Source organism: Equus asinus, chromosome X (genome assembly GCF_041296235.1).
Source record: "Equus asinus isolate D_3611 breed Donkey chromosome X, EquAss-T2T_v2, whole genome shotgun sequence".
NCBI lineage: Eukaryota > Metazoa > Chordata > Mammalia > Perissodactyla > Equidae > Equus > Equus asinus.
In genome coordinates, this window is record NC_091820.1 from 136285519 (window position 1) to 136297884 (window position 12366).

At 49.7% G+C, this 12366-nt stretch overlaps 1 protein-coding gene across 10 annotated transcripts in view; it reads left to right on the forward strand.

The window, feature by feature from the left end:
- The window catches only part of MTMR1 (myotubularin related protein 1), a 68332-nt gene that overhangs the window by 33340 nt on the left and 22626 nt on the right, over nt 1–12366 (forward strand). For all 10 annotated transcript variants that reach the window (XM_070503049.1, XM_070503050.1, XM_070503052.1 and 7 more), the window contains 3 exons: nt 54–242; nt 10451–10636; nt 11077–11283. In XM_070503049.1, the coding sequence (XP_070359150.1) occupies nt 54–242; nt 10451–10636; nt 11077–11283 (582 nt within the window). The remainder of the gene's footprint in view (nt 1–53; nt 243–10450; nt 10637–11076; nt 11284–12366) is intronic.

A 12366-nucleotide genomic window follows, 5' to 3' on the forward strand; every position in this document is an offset into this window, starting at 1 on the left:
AGGCACATACTGTTTTAGGAACTGTACTAACATTTGTTGCTTACAAACACTAGGTGTTGTCATGGATTCATCCAGAAAGTCAGGCAACGATTACCCGTTGCAGCCAGCCACTTGTGGGTCCCAATGATAAACGCTGCAAAGAAGATGAAAAATACTTGCAAACAATAATGGACGCTAATGCACAGTCTCACAAACTTATCATCTTTGATGCCCGACAAAACAGTGTTGCTGATACTAACAAGGTACACTTTTGATAACCTTACCGAAACAGTGGATCTTTTCTTATGTACTGTCTGTAAGTTGTTACACCGTTTGAATAGCCAGTTGAATTCCCCCCCCCACCTGAACATGGAATTGTTCGGAGTGCCCATAGCTATATCTCCCTGGTGTATAGCCCGTGGGTTGTGTGCAGTGTCTCGTGGGTTGAAATCTTGTCTCTCTCATTGCTTCTGCACAATCCTGTCTACTCAATCAATTTAGCAAAGAGCCAGAAAGAGAATTATCACCTAAAGAATCAAGTATTTTAATGAAATGATTGTGAGGCCCTTGGAAGTCCCTGTAACCTATGGAATATGGTGATTACTCGGTTAATTCGTATCTGGTCTGAAGCTCTGTTAGAATGGAGTCAACTACATGAAACTAGGCAAATGTACAAAGTTTCCATAAATTACATGGAGCAGCAGTATCTGCAGACAGCTCCCATTTGGTCCCCACTAGCTGAAGGGGACAGGGTCCTTCATACCTAGTGACGGCTATGAGGACAAGCCTCCAGTACCCGCTATCCAAATAGAAAGGGCTCTGAACTGAGTCATTTCTGTTTCTCATGAATGACTTTCCAACTGTGTGGACTGCAAGTGGGCATTTGGCAGACAGAAGACTTGGCCCTCCCTGCAAGTAATTTCAGGTATCAGAAAGGTGACAACCATTCCCATCTCATGCCTACTTGTAAAATGCCACTTGGGTAACAAACCTGTAATGAGCACCTGCTGGGGATATACCGCGACAGGCCCAGTGGGGTGCCCTGTATGGGGGTGTCAGCTCAGTGTGCTGGGGGAGCCGGGAGAGCTCTGCTCGTGCAGTTGGGCAAGCCTTCACGGAGGAGGTGGCCTTGGAGCTGGCTTTGCATGGTTAGCAGGAAGAGTCAGGCGGGGTCTCTGAGCCAGCTCGCTGAGTACCTATGCACCAGTGTGCCTGAGCACCTCACTCCCAGGGATGGCCAGAAGGAAGCCGTCTCGGGGCGTGGTCCCCAAGCCCCCCGCCCCGGGGCCTTCAGCAGTGCTTGGGAGGCTTTCTTTGTGCTGGCAGCTTGTACCTCTCCCCGGTGAGTAGTCCATCCACAGTCTCCAAAAAGCCAACCTGCTCCCTCCCCTGCCTCACTCTCAAGAGCAGCCAGTACCTTATACTTCAGGCCCACCATCTTCCCGCAGTCCCGGAGTGCCTGCTCTGTGCCAGGCACTTGCTCGCCTCTGGGGAGAGATGCATATTGAACAAGCAGTTGCACAGCTGCCAAGTGGCTAGCCCTGTGGCGCGGAGAAACGAAGCATGCTCTGAGAGAGCGGAGAAGGACCCTGGTTGTCTGCTGCATGACCCTGGGCAGCTACCTCATCTCTCTAGACCACGATTGCCTCATCTCTAAAATGGGAATGACATCGGACTTACTTCCTGGAGTGGATGTGAAGGGTAAATGAGGAAACGCTGGAGGGCCTAGGGCAGCGCCTCTCTGAGGAAGCATCTGGTTCAGGTTAGCTGTCATTGGTTCTGACCTTGGAGTGGACCCTTCCATTCTCTTGACTTTCATGACATCTCCCCGCCTGGATTTCTCTCTCTCTCTGGCCTGGCCAGCTTGGTCTCCTTCACTGGATCCTCTCCCTCTTGCCAACCTTCAAATGACAGTGCTCCTCCAACTCAGTCTGGGGTCCTCTTTTCTACTTTGCACAATCTTGCTGGGCCATCTCCCATGCTATGACTTTAGACACTATGTGTTGAGTTTGACACCCAAGTTTCTATCCCAACTTTATTCCTCCTGAGGACAAGATGGAGTTTCTATCCCATTGTCCGGTTGACATCTCTGGCTGTCTCCCAGGCAACAACCTCAGCGTATGCAAACTGGCCTGAGAGGCAGGGTAGTGAGAACCCTCGGCTTTTTACGCCTGGGCTTTCCTCCAGGTTCTGCCACTTGGTGCTGCGTAGAACCCTGAGCAAGTTACTTAACCTCTCCATAAGCCTCAGGTTCCTCTTCTGTAAAATGGGGGATAACAGCACTGTCCCATGTAGAGGGCTTAAAGATTAAAGGCTTAAGGAAGAATGCACATAAGGGACCTCACAGGGCTAGGTGCATCCTCAGCATTCAGTACTGGATGCTGATAAGCTCGCCCCCCGGGTGTCAGGCCTGGCAGGCGAAGGGTGGTGTCGGTTACTGAGACAGGGAGGATGGGAGAGGAACAGGGTGGGGAGGAAGATGGGCAGTGTATGAGTTTCCTGAGGCAGCTATACAAATTACCACAAACTGGTTGGCTTAAAACAACACAAATTCATTCTCTCACAGTTCTGGAGTCCAGAAGTCTGAAATCTTGCAGGGCTCTGCTCCCTCTAAGGACTCCCGTTCCTTGCCTCTTCCAGCTTCTGCTGGCTGTCCTGGGCATGTAGCCACAGGGCCCCAATTCTGCCTCGGTCTGCACATGGCCTTCTCCTCTATGTATCTCTGCGTTGACTCCTCCTCCTCTTTCATCTGAGGATACTTGTGATGGCATTGAGGGCCCACTCAAGATAATCCAGGATGCTCTCTTGCTCTCAGGATCCTTAACTTAATGACACCTGCAGAGACCCTTTTTCCAAAAAAAGGTCACCTTCACAGTTGCCAGGGATTTGATGTGGACATCTTTTGGGGGAGCATTTTCTGGCCTGCCACGAGGAGTCATCCTTCATTAGTCAGTTCCCCTCACTCCCCACATCAGTCTTTCTACACCTTTGCATACTTCCTGTCACCACTGTCTTACTATCCTGAGGAGATAGAAAACAGGAGAAAAGCTCTATTCACAGAGGCCGTCTTCTAAACATCAGCAGTGCAAGGGCAGTTCGTTGTGTTTCATTCTGTGCGGAAGAGACAGAAGCAGGACGCCAGATTGCATGTCTAGAATGATTTGAACTATAGCAGTGGATGTGTCCAGGAAACAGACAAGGGTATTTACCTGTCCATGTCCCTATTAGCTCTTCTGTGTATAGTATCACATCATCCTCAAGTAGAGACAGTTTTACTTCTTTTCCTATCTGGGGATGCCTTTTATTTCTTCTTCTTGCCTCATTCCCTGGCAAGAACCTCTAGTACAATGTTGAATGGAAGAGTGGTGAAAGTGGGCATCCTTGTCTTTTTCCTAATCTCAGGGGAAAGCTTTCAGTTTTCTCCATTTGGTATATTAGCTGCGGGTTTTTCATAGATACCCTTGTCAGGTTAAGGAAGGTCCCTTCTGTTCTTAGCTTGTTGAGTGTTTTTATCATGAAAGGGTATTTTCAAAGTCCTTTTCTGCATCAATTGAGATGATCATGTGGGTTTTTTCTCCTTCATCCCGTTCATGTGTATTACACTGATTTTTGTATGCTGACCACTATAGTGGGGTGAATAATGTCTCCCCAAAATTCATGTCCATCTGGAACTTCAGAATATGTCCTTATTGGGAAATAGGGTCTTTACAGATGTAATCAGTTAAGATGAGGTCATACTGGATTAGAGTAGGCTCTAAATCCAATGACTGGTGTCCTTGTAAGAAGGCCATGTAGAGACACAGACACGCACAGAGGGAAGGTGGCCATGTGACCATGAAGGCAGAGACTGGAGTGATGCAGCTACAAGCCAAGGAACGCCAAGGACTGCGGCCACCACCTGAGCCAGGAGAGAGGCCTGGGACAGCTGCTCCCTCAGAGCCTCCAGAAGGAGCCAACCCTGACCACACCTTGATCTTGGACTTCTGGCCTCCAGCACTGGGAGGGAATGTATCTGTTTGGTTTAAGCCCCCTGGTTTGTGGCACTTTGTTACTGCAGCCGTGGAAAACCCATACACCCCCTTGCATTCTGGGATAAATGCCGCTTGGTCATGGGGTATAATCGTCACACTAGGCTGCTGGCTTCAGTTTGCTGGTACTCTGTAGAGGTTCTCTTCGGGCTCGTCTCGCCATGACGGCCAGAGCGGCCTTCTACAGGTACAGCTGTGCGTGCCCCAGTGCCTTGAGGCAGGGACATCCGACTCCACAGTAGGCCCCTACAGCCCTCCACCCACGGGCCCGGCCGTGCGAGGCTTCTTTCAGTTCCCTAAGCACATCCTAGTGTTGTCTCAGAGCCTTTGCCCACATGGCTAACCACTCCCCCATCCTTCAAAGGACACTTTAAAGATTTTATTTTCCCTTTTTCTCCCCAAAGCCTCCTGGTACATAGTTGTGTATTTTCGTTGTGGGTTCTTCTAGTTGTGGCATGTGGGACGCCGCCTCAGCATGGCCTGATGAGTGGTGCTATGTCTGTGCCCAGGATTCGAACCGGCAAAACCCTGGGCTGCCGATGCGGAGCGCGCAAACTTCACCACTCGGCCACGGGGCCGGCCCCCATGAGAGGACACTTTAAATGGGACTTCATCAGGGAGGTACTTCCAGATGCCTGGAGGTCTCCCTGTGCTGTGCGGCCCCGCACTTCCCTGTTTGTAACCCTCAGTGCACTTCAGAGTCCTTACTCAGTACGGTCTAGCCATCGGCTCCGTGATGGCAGGGACTGTGAAGGTCTTGAGTATCCCCAGAACTGGGCCATCACACAGTGGCTGCTCTATGCCTGGGGAAGGAACGGCTGGCTGGCTGGGGGGTCGGGTCCTCTCTCAAAGGACGGTGCCCATTCAGAGGACCAAATGGCAAGTAGCATTGTATGTGAATTCCCAAGCCCACACTCTATTATGGAGGCCGTGCAATAGTGCTAAAAGGTTTAAGGTCGGCTTTCTTCTTCAGAAAGTGAATGTGGACGGAAGGAATTTAGTTTTAACCTGCTGCATTTGAGGAGCCTATGTGGGGAAGGTCAAGCTCTGGAGCTCAGCAAAAGGTCAGGTTGGAGGTTGAGATTGGGGCCCAGCAGCATGCTGGGTGATGGTTGCAGCCCTGGGGGGGAGGGGATGAGATCCCCAAAGGAGTCTAGGTCTCATGAGCAGGGGCCCAGCACCACACATCACCTGTGGACGGCAAGCAAGGGACTGTCTGCGAAGGAAGGAGTGCTCCAAGTGGTAGGAGGAGACCCTGACGAGGGAGGGAGGAGTCCTAGATGCCAGGAGAGGAGGAGTGTCCAGAGGAGAAATGGGGACAGGGGCCGTCTTAGCTCAGGCTTGCTATAAGAAAATATCACAGATGAGGTTGCTTATCAACAACGGACATTTATTTCTCACAGTTCTGAAAGCTGGGAAGTCCAAGAACAAGGTGCCAGCAGATCCCATGTCTGGTGAAGGCCTGCTTCCTGCCTTGTAGACAGGCACCTTCTCCCTGTGTCCTCACGTGGTGAGAGCAGAAAGAGGCAAGCTCTCTGTGTGTCTTCTTAGAATGGCACTGATCCCATCGGGAGGCGGGAGGGCTCCCCGCTCATCACCTCCCAACCCCTGCTCCAGATACCACCACGTTCGACGTGAGGATTTCAACGTATGAATTAGGCGGGGACACACTCCTGCAGTCTGTTTTAGGGGAGGAGTGCGGACTCGGACTCTAAGGGCGTGGGAGTCCTGCCCTGTCGCTTTGTGGCTTTGGCCTCTTGGTGTCGCCCGCCTTCTCTGAGGCTTTGCTTTTCTCCGCTGGGAGCCCCTGCTGCTGCCGCCCAGCACAGACATCCTGATGAGCAGAGAGCATGGCGGGCCTTCAACAAGCTCCGAACAGCTGTTCTGAAATCCAGGAAGCCTGAGGCCATCCTTCGGATGGTTGCTTCCCAAGGGCTTTCAGGTTTCTTTTTCCCAAGAGGGTTGGGGATGGCCGTGCTGCTGCTGCTCTCAGCTTATTCTTGGAGACCTGGGGGCTGGTGGGTAACAGTTCCCAACATCACTAGCTTCTCTCCGGAACTCTGCTTTGCCCCAGAGAGCGGTCTGGTTAGCAAGTTCTTGTCTTCCAGAACTCTCTGAACCTCATCCCGCTGCTCCTGCTGGGGTAGAGGTGGGGCCCCTGCTCACCTTCCTTCTCCTTCTGTCTCAAGACCTCCTGTTGTCTGCATCCTGGCACACGGTAGGCACTCACGCTCTCTTTCTCCCATAACCCAGTTGCTGATTGCCATTTGTCTTATTTGATCTTTGGTAATCACTTTCCGGGCAACAGATTGCCTTGAAATATGTTCTCCTGGTTAATACCTACTCCTCCGTGCTGAAGTGCTTGATGAGCCTGAGGCCCAGCGCACCGCCTCGCGGAGCCCCTTCCCCGGTGCCTGAGCTCCCTGGGGGGGGCCACGGCTGAGCCCTCTGCCTAGCTCAGGCCTTCCTCCCTGGGGCTGCTCGGTGAGGTAATGATAGGACAGTGCCGGAGTAGCTTGGGCAGGGGGGAGCCACCAAGCTTTGTGTGGATTAGCTTTAATTAAGGGAATTTAGTTTGTTTAATTAGCATGTAATCCCCACAGTGACCCTTTGACGTTTTTATGGGTGAGAAAGCTGAGGTGCAGAGAGAAGGTGAGGGTGCCGTAGTCGCTTGGGTGGCAGAGTTGAGCTTATAGACCCACTTCCCCTGTCACCAAGGCCTGTGTCTTTAATCACGACGCTGTACTGTTACTGCCTCAGTCAGCAGTGTCTTCAGGGGGCCTTTGGTTATTTTTTCGTGAAAAACTCATTATGCCATAGAGGCAGGCCTGCATGCAAGACTGCTTTGCCTATAGTTGGTGTTCAAAAAGTGTTTTATTGAAGTTAAAGTCTCTCAATTCTGGGGAATAACTTGAATTATAAGTTGGCGTTCAAATATTCGCAGTTCTCTTGGTTTGCTGTTAGTCACGTTCACCGCTGCAGACTTTATCATGCTCAGCCGCTGCTCCTTCTCGGCCCCGCCTGTATTCACGGCTCCTGCCCAGCCCGGCCTCCTTGGGTCGTCCTGTCTCATGTCCTCTGGCCAGCCCCTTGGCTCCTTAGCCCTTCGGACACCCCTGCCCGGCCCAGTTCACTTCTCCTGCCTGCGTTTCTCATGCCCACACCCTGGGCTGCCGAACACAGTTCCAGGAGAGTAAAAGGCTCACAGTGTGCAGGCTGGAGCCGCTCCAGATTCATGCTCTCCAGCCTCGACTGGGTCCTCAGTGCTTGCGGGCAAGTCCACACCCTCTACCCTCAGTCTCCCAGGGGCCATTTCAGCCCCCTTCTGACCAGCCCCTTCATCCTCAACAGCTGACCTTGCTTCCTTCTGCACCTAGCACAAACCAGCCCTTAAAAGGAAGTCCCTCCCCTCCTGCCACCAGACCTGGATACTAACTCCTGCATCCTGTTACAGTGGGAGGGTGGCCTCCTCCCCGTGCCCTGTATTCTACTGCCAGCCGCCCCTTTTCCCTCTCTGGGATCTTTGTCCTTTCCCCTCTCGGGAAGCACTCCTGCCCACGAAGTCTCTCCCGTCCATGCAAATAAGGCCTCCCTCAGCTCACCAGCACTGTCCCCTCCTGCCAGCACCGTCGTCTGCTGCCCTTTGCAGACAGACGACTTGGAGGAGGTGTCTCCGTGATACCCCTAGGTGCTCGCCGCCGCTCACGCAGCCCCTGAGCTGCGCAAAACCAGCTCCCATGCCATCTCGGCCCAGATCCTTCTTGATAAGGTCTCCAAGTACTTTCTTGTCACGAAATCCAGTGTGTATTTTTCAGCTATTTTCCTTGATCTTGTGAGCTTTTGACATAGTCAAGTAACTTCTCCTTTTCAAAATACTCTTCTCCCTTTTTTCTTTCTCTGGCTGCTCTTCTTCTCTTTTGCTTTGTGTTCCTTGAATGTTGGCCTTCTTCAGGCTGCCGGCCTTCTCTTCTCTCCTCTCATTACCCACTGACCTGGAGCACCCTACCTCTGGCCTCCAATAATCAGCCAGGTGCCAGACCTCTCGTCTGAGCCCCAGACCTGCGTATCCTGCTGCCTGTAGTCATCTCCACTTAAATTTCTCACACGCATTTTCTGCTCACTATACTCAAAGCCGGACGCTCTTGTTTCTTCTCCAATAGTCTATATCTCAGTAACTGATACCATCTTTTGGTTTGCCCAGCCCAGAATCATGGGTGTCACTGTCACCTCCTGTGCTACCCACCTCCGTTGCCCCGATCAGCCTCTTAAATATCTCACAGCAGATGCATCTCGCTGCTCTGCCGCCTCCACCGTGATTGCTTCAACCACATGACTGCCCACCTCCGAGCTGGTCTCCCTGTGGAAGGCCCTGCCCTCCCCCAGTTCCCACTGCCCGGTGCGGCCAGTGATGATTCTACACTGCAAGTCTGATCGAGCCCTCCCCGCGCTCCTTCCCCCTTCCCTGCGCCATCCAGCCCCTGGCTGCTCTCTGGCCTCATCTCTCGCTGCTCTCACCACTGCCCTAGTGTTCTCTCTGCTGAACTTCTTGCCTGCCTCTTAGGAAGCCACGTCCTCGCCCATCTCTGGGCATCCAGACACGATGGCCTCTCTGCCTTCTGTGTTCTTGACCTTCCTCCCCACAGCAAAGCTTTCCTAACTTGTGTTCTCTTCTCAGTGTAGATGTCTCTGCTGTCCCCCCGCAGCCTCACCAGTCTGGCCGTGTAGTCCCAGCACACCCCTTGCTCTCCTGGAGCAAAGGATTGCCCCCCATGCTGCACTCACCCCTCTCCTCACCTGCCTACCTCACCAGATTTTGAGTGCCTAGAGGACCAGGGTCTCTACTTGTTCACAACCGTTGCCCCAGTGTTTAGGTCAGAGCCAACCATTAATATCCACTCTGTAAATGGTTGGAGACTAAAGGAAGGGTGTGGTCTTTGCGTTCACAGATGCATTTATTATTTTTTTTATTGAGATAAAATTCACACAATATAAAACTCACCATTTGAACCATTCCAGAGTTTACAATTGAGCGACTTCTGGTGTATTCCCAATGTCGTGGAGCAGTCACCACTGTCTAATTCCAGAATACTTTCATAGCCCCACATGGAAACCCTATGTCATTGGCAGTCACTGCCCATTCTCCCCTCCCCCAGCCCCTGTCAACCTCTGATTTACTTTGTGTCTATATAGATTTCCTTGTTCTGGACATTTCATATAGATGAAATCATACACTAGGTGGTCTTTTGTGCTTGGCTTCTTTCACTTAGCATAATGTTTTTAAGGTTCATCCATGTTGTAGCCTGTATTATGGCTGAATAACATTCCGTTGTATGCAGAGACCACATTTTGTCTGTCTGTCCACTGATGGACACTGGGGTTGCTCCCACCTTTTGGCTGATGTGAACTGTGCTGCTGTGCTCAGTCGTGTACAAGGTGTTGTTTGAATACTTGTATTCTGTGGGAGTGGGAGTTCTGTGGGAGTAGAATTGCTGGGTCATATGGTAATTTTGTGTTTAACTTTTTGAGGAACCGTCAAACATTTTTCCGCAGAGACTGCACAATTTTAATTCCTACCAGCAGTGCATTAGGGTTTCAGTTTCTGTACATTCTCATCACAGATGTGTTTTGAATGTTGACTTCTACAAAATAAAAGCTAATTACAGACCAGATTTTGTTATGAGGTTACCAAGGGGTGAGCCACATCTCCCTTCTTTGTTACATTTGCATTTTATTTTACTTAAATTGCTTAAATGAATCTCATTGTTTGGGATTTACAAGTTGCTTTATTATACAGAAATTTTGTGGTAGTACAACTTTTTCTATTCAGATAGATGGCACTAACAGAACCTTTTTAAACCTAATTTGCCTTGAGTAAGATCCAATTGTTAATGGTTTAAAAATTGACGACGGGTGATGGAGGATTGTTATGGGTTGGATTGTGTCTCCATGAAAAATATGTTGAAGTCCTAACTCCTGGTCCCTGTGAACGTGGTCTTATTTTGAAATGGGGTCTTTGCAAATGTAATCATGAGGTCATCTTGAATTAGGGTGGGCCCTGATCCACTCTGACTGTTGTCCTTATAAGGAGAGAAGAGACAGAGACACAAAGACAAGGCCATGTGATGCTGAGGCAGAAATCAGAGTAATGTGTCTGTGAACCAGGAACACCTGGGCCACCAGAAGCAAGAGGGTTCTGAGGGAGCACAGCCCTGCCAATCCCTTGGCTTCGGCCTTCCAGCCTCCAGAATTGTGAGAGAAGAAATGTCTGTTGTCTTAGGCCACTCAGTTTGTGGTACTTTGTTCCAGTGGCCCCAGGAAACTCATAACTCGTACAAGGATGTAGGAGGTTTGTTGTAAACAGATGAGTTTGTTGCTTCTTTAGTGGTCTCTATTTGGTAACACTGACAAGAATTGAAGTGATGTATAGCTTTTGTTTTTCACAGGCAAAGGGTGGAGGATATGAAAGTGAAAGTGCTTACCCCAACGCAGAACTCGTGTTCTTGGAGATCCACAACATTCACGTGATGAGAGAGTCACTACGTAAATTGAAAGAGATCGTGTACCCTTCCATCGATGAGGCACGGTGGCTGTCCAACGTGGATGGGACGCATTGGCTAGAGTATATAAGGGTAAAGAGGGCCAGTCCTTTCCAGGCTTTCTGGTTAAGGTTTCTCTGTGTCTGTGCCATAAACCTGTCTGTCTGTCCAAGTGGTTTCTCAACATTGCAAAGAAGTGCACCTTTGCTGTGTACTCGGGCTTTCATAGTTCCCTAGGCAGTATCCAGTCTGGTCTTTGTTGGGGGCTTTTGTGACAATACAAGCGATAGTGCTTGCTTCGGATCAGTTTTTTAAAGCACTTTGTGGCCCTTTAATAAAGGCCCCTATTTACTGCTGTAGTTTTTCTCAGTGTAAATTTTTCTTCCCCACGGTGCTAATATTTCCTAGTGATTCTGAATTGATTGCATTCTTGTTTGGTTTATTCACCGGACCTTCCAGTGTTCTCCCCAGAATTATTTTTGCTGCAATAGAAATTAAATGTCACTTGGTCTAATGTGCCTTCTTTTCTGAAGATGCTTCTTGCTGGGGCAGTAAGAATTGCTGATAAAATAGAATCTGGGAAAACTTCGGTGGTGGTGCATTGCAGCGATGGTTGGGACCGAACAGCCCAGCTGACGTCTCTGGCCATGCTGATGTTGGACAGTTATTATCGTACCATTAAAGGGTTCGAGGCTCTCATAGAAAAGGAGTGGATCAGCTTTGGACATAAGTTTGCACTGGTAAGTTGAGGCGGTGAGGCTCATGCTTACTGTTTTGCCCTGTCATCCGTAGTACGTATCACGCATGCATGCATGCGCAGGCTTTCTGCTCTGTATCGGATCTGAATTGCCATAATAGAATACCATGGACCTCAGCATTGTATGTTCCTGGTAGGGAATTCTGTTTATTTTTTTAGTATAGGTATGCCTTTTGTTTTACCTGAGGTAAAATTCATATAACATAGTATTAAGCATTTTAAAGTACACAGTTCAGTGGCATTTAATATGTTTACAGTGTTGTGCAACCACTACCTCTATCTAGTTCCAAAACATTTGCGTCACCCGGAAAGGAAACCCCATACCTATTGCGGTCACTCCCGTTCCCCCCTCCCCTGGGCCCTGACAACCACTAATCTGCTTTCTGTCTCTATGGATTTGCCTGTCCTAGGTACCTGATATAAGTGGAATCATACAATATTTGCCTTTCTGTGACTGGCTTATTTCACTAAGAATAATGTTTTCAAGCTTCATCCATGTTGTAGCATATATCAATATTTAATTCCGTTTCATGGCTGAATAATATTCCATTGTATGTATATACCACATTTTGTTTATCCATTCATCTGTCGATGGGCTCTTGGGTTGTTTCTACCTGTTGCCTATTGTGAATAGTGCTGCTGGGAACGTTGGTGTATAAGCTTTTGCCAGACAAAGTACCACACATTGGGTGGCTTCAACAGCAGAAATTTGCCTCACAGTTTTGGAGGCTGGAAGTCCAAGATCAAGATGTGACAAGGTTGGTTTCTTCTGAGGCCTCTCTCTTTGACTTGCAGACGGCTGTCTTCTCTCTGTCGTCACGTGGTCTTCCTTCTGTGCAAGTCTGTGCCCACATTTCTTCTTCTTATAAGGACACTAATCAGACTGGATTAGGGCCCACCCTAATGGCCTCATTTGAACTTAATCACCTCATTAAAGGCCCTGTCTCCAAGCACAGTCACATTCTGAGATACTGAGGGTTAGGGCTCCAACGTATGAATGGTGGGGGGGGGGGCGCCCATTCAGACCATAACAGCCTGCTTTCATATTTGTGTATATACCTAGGAG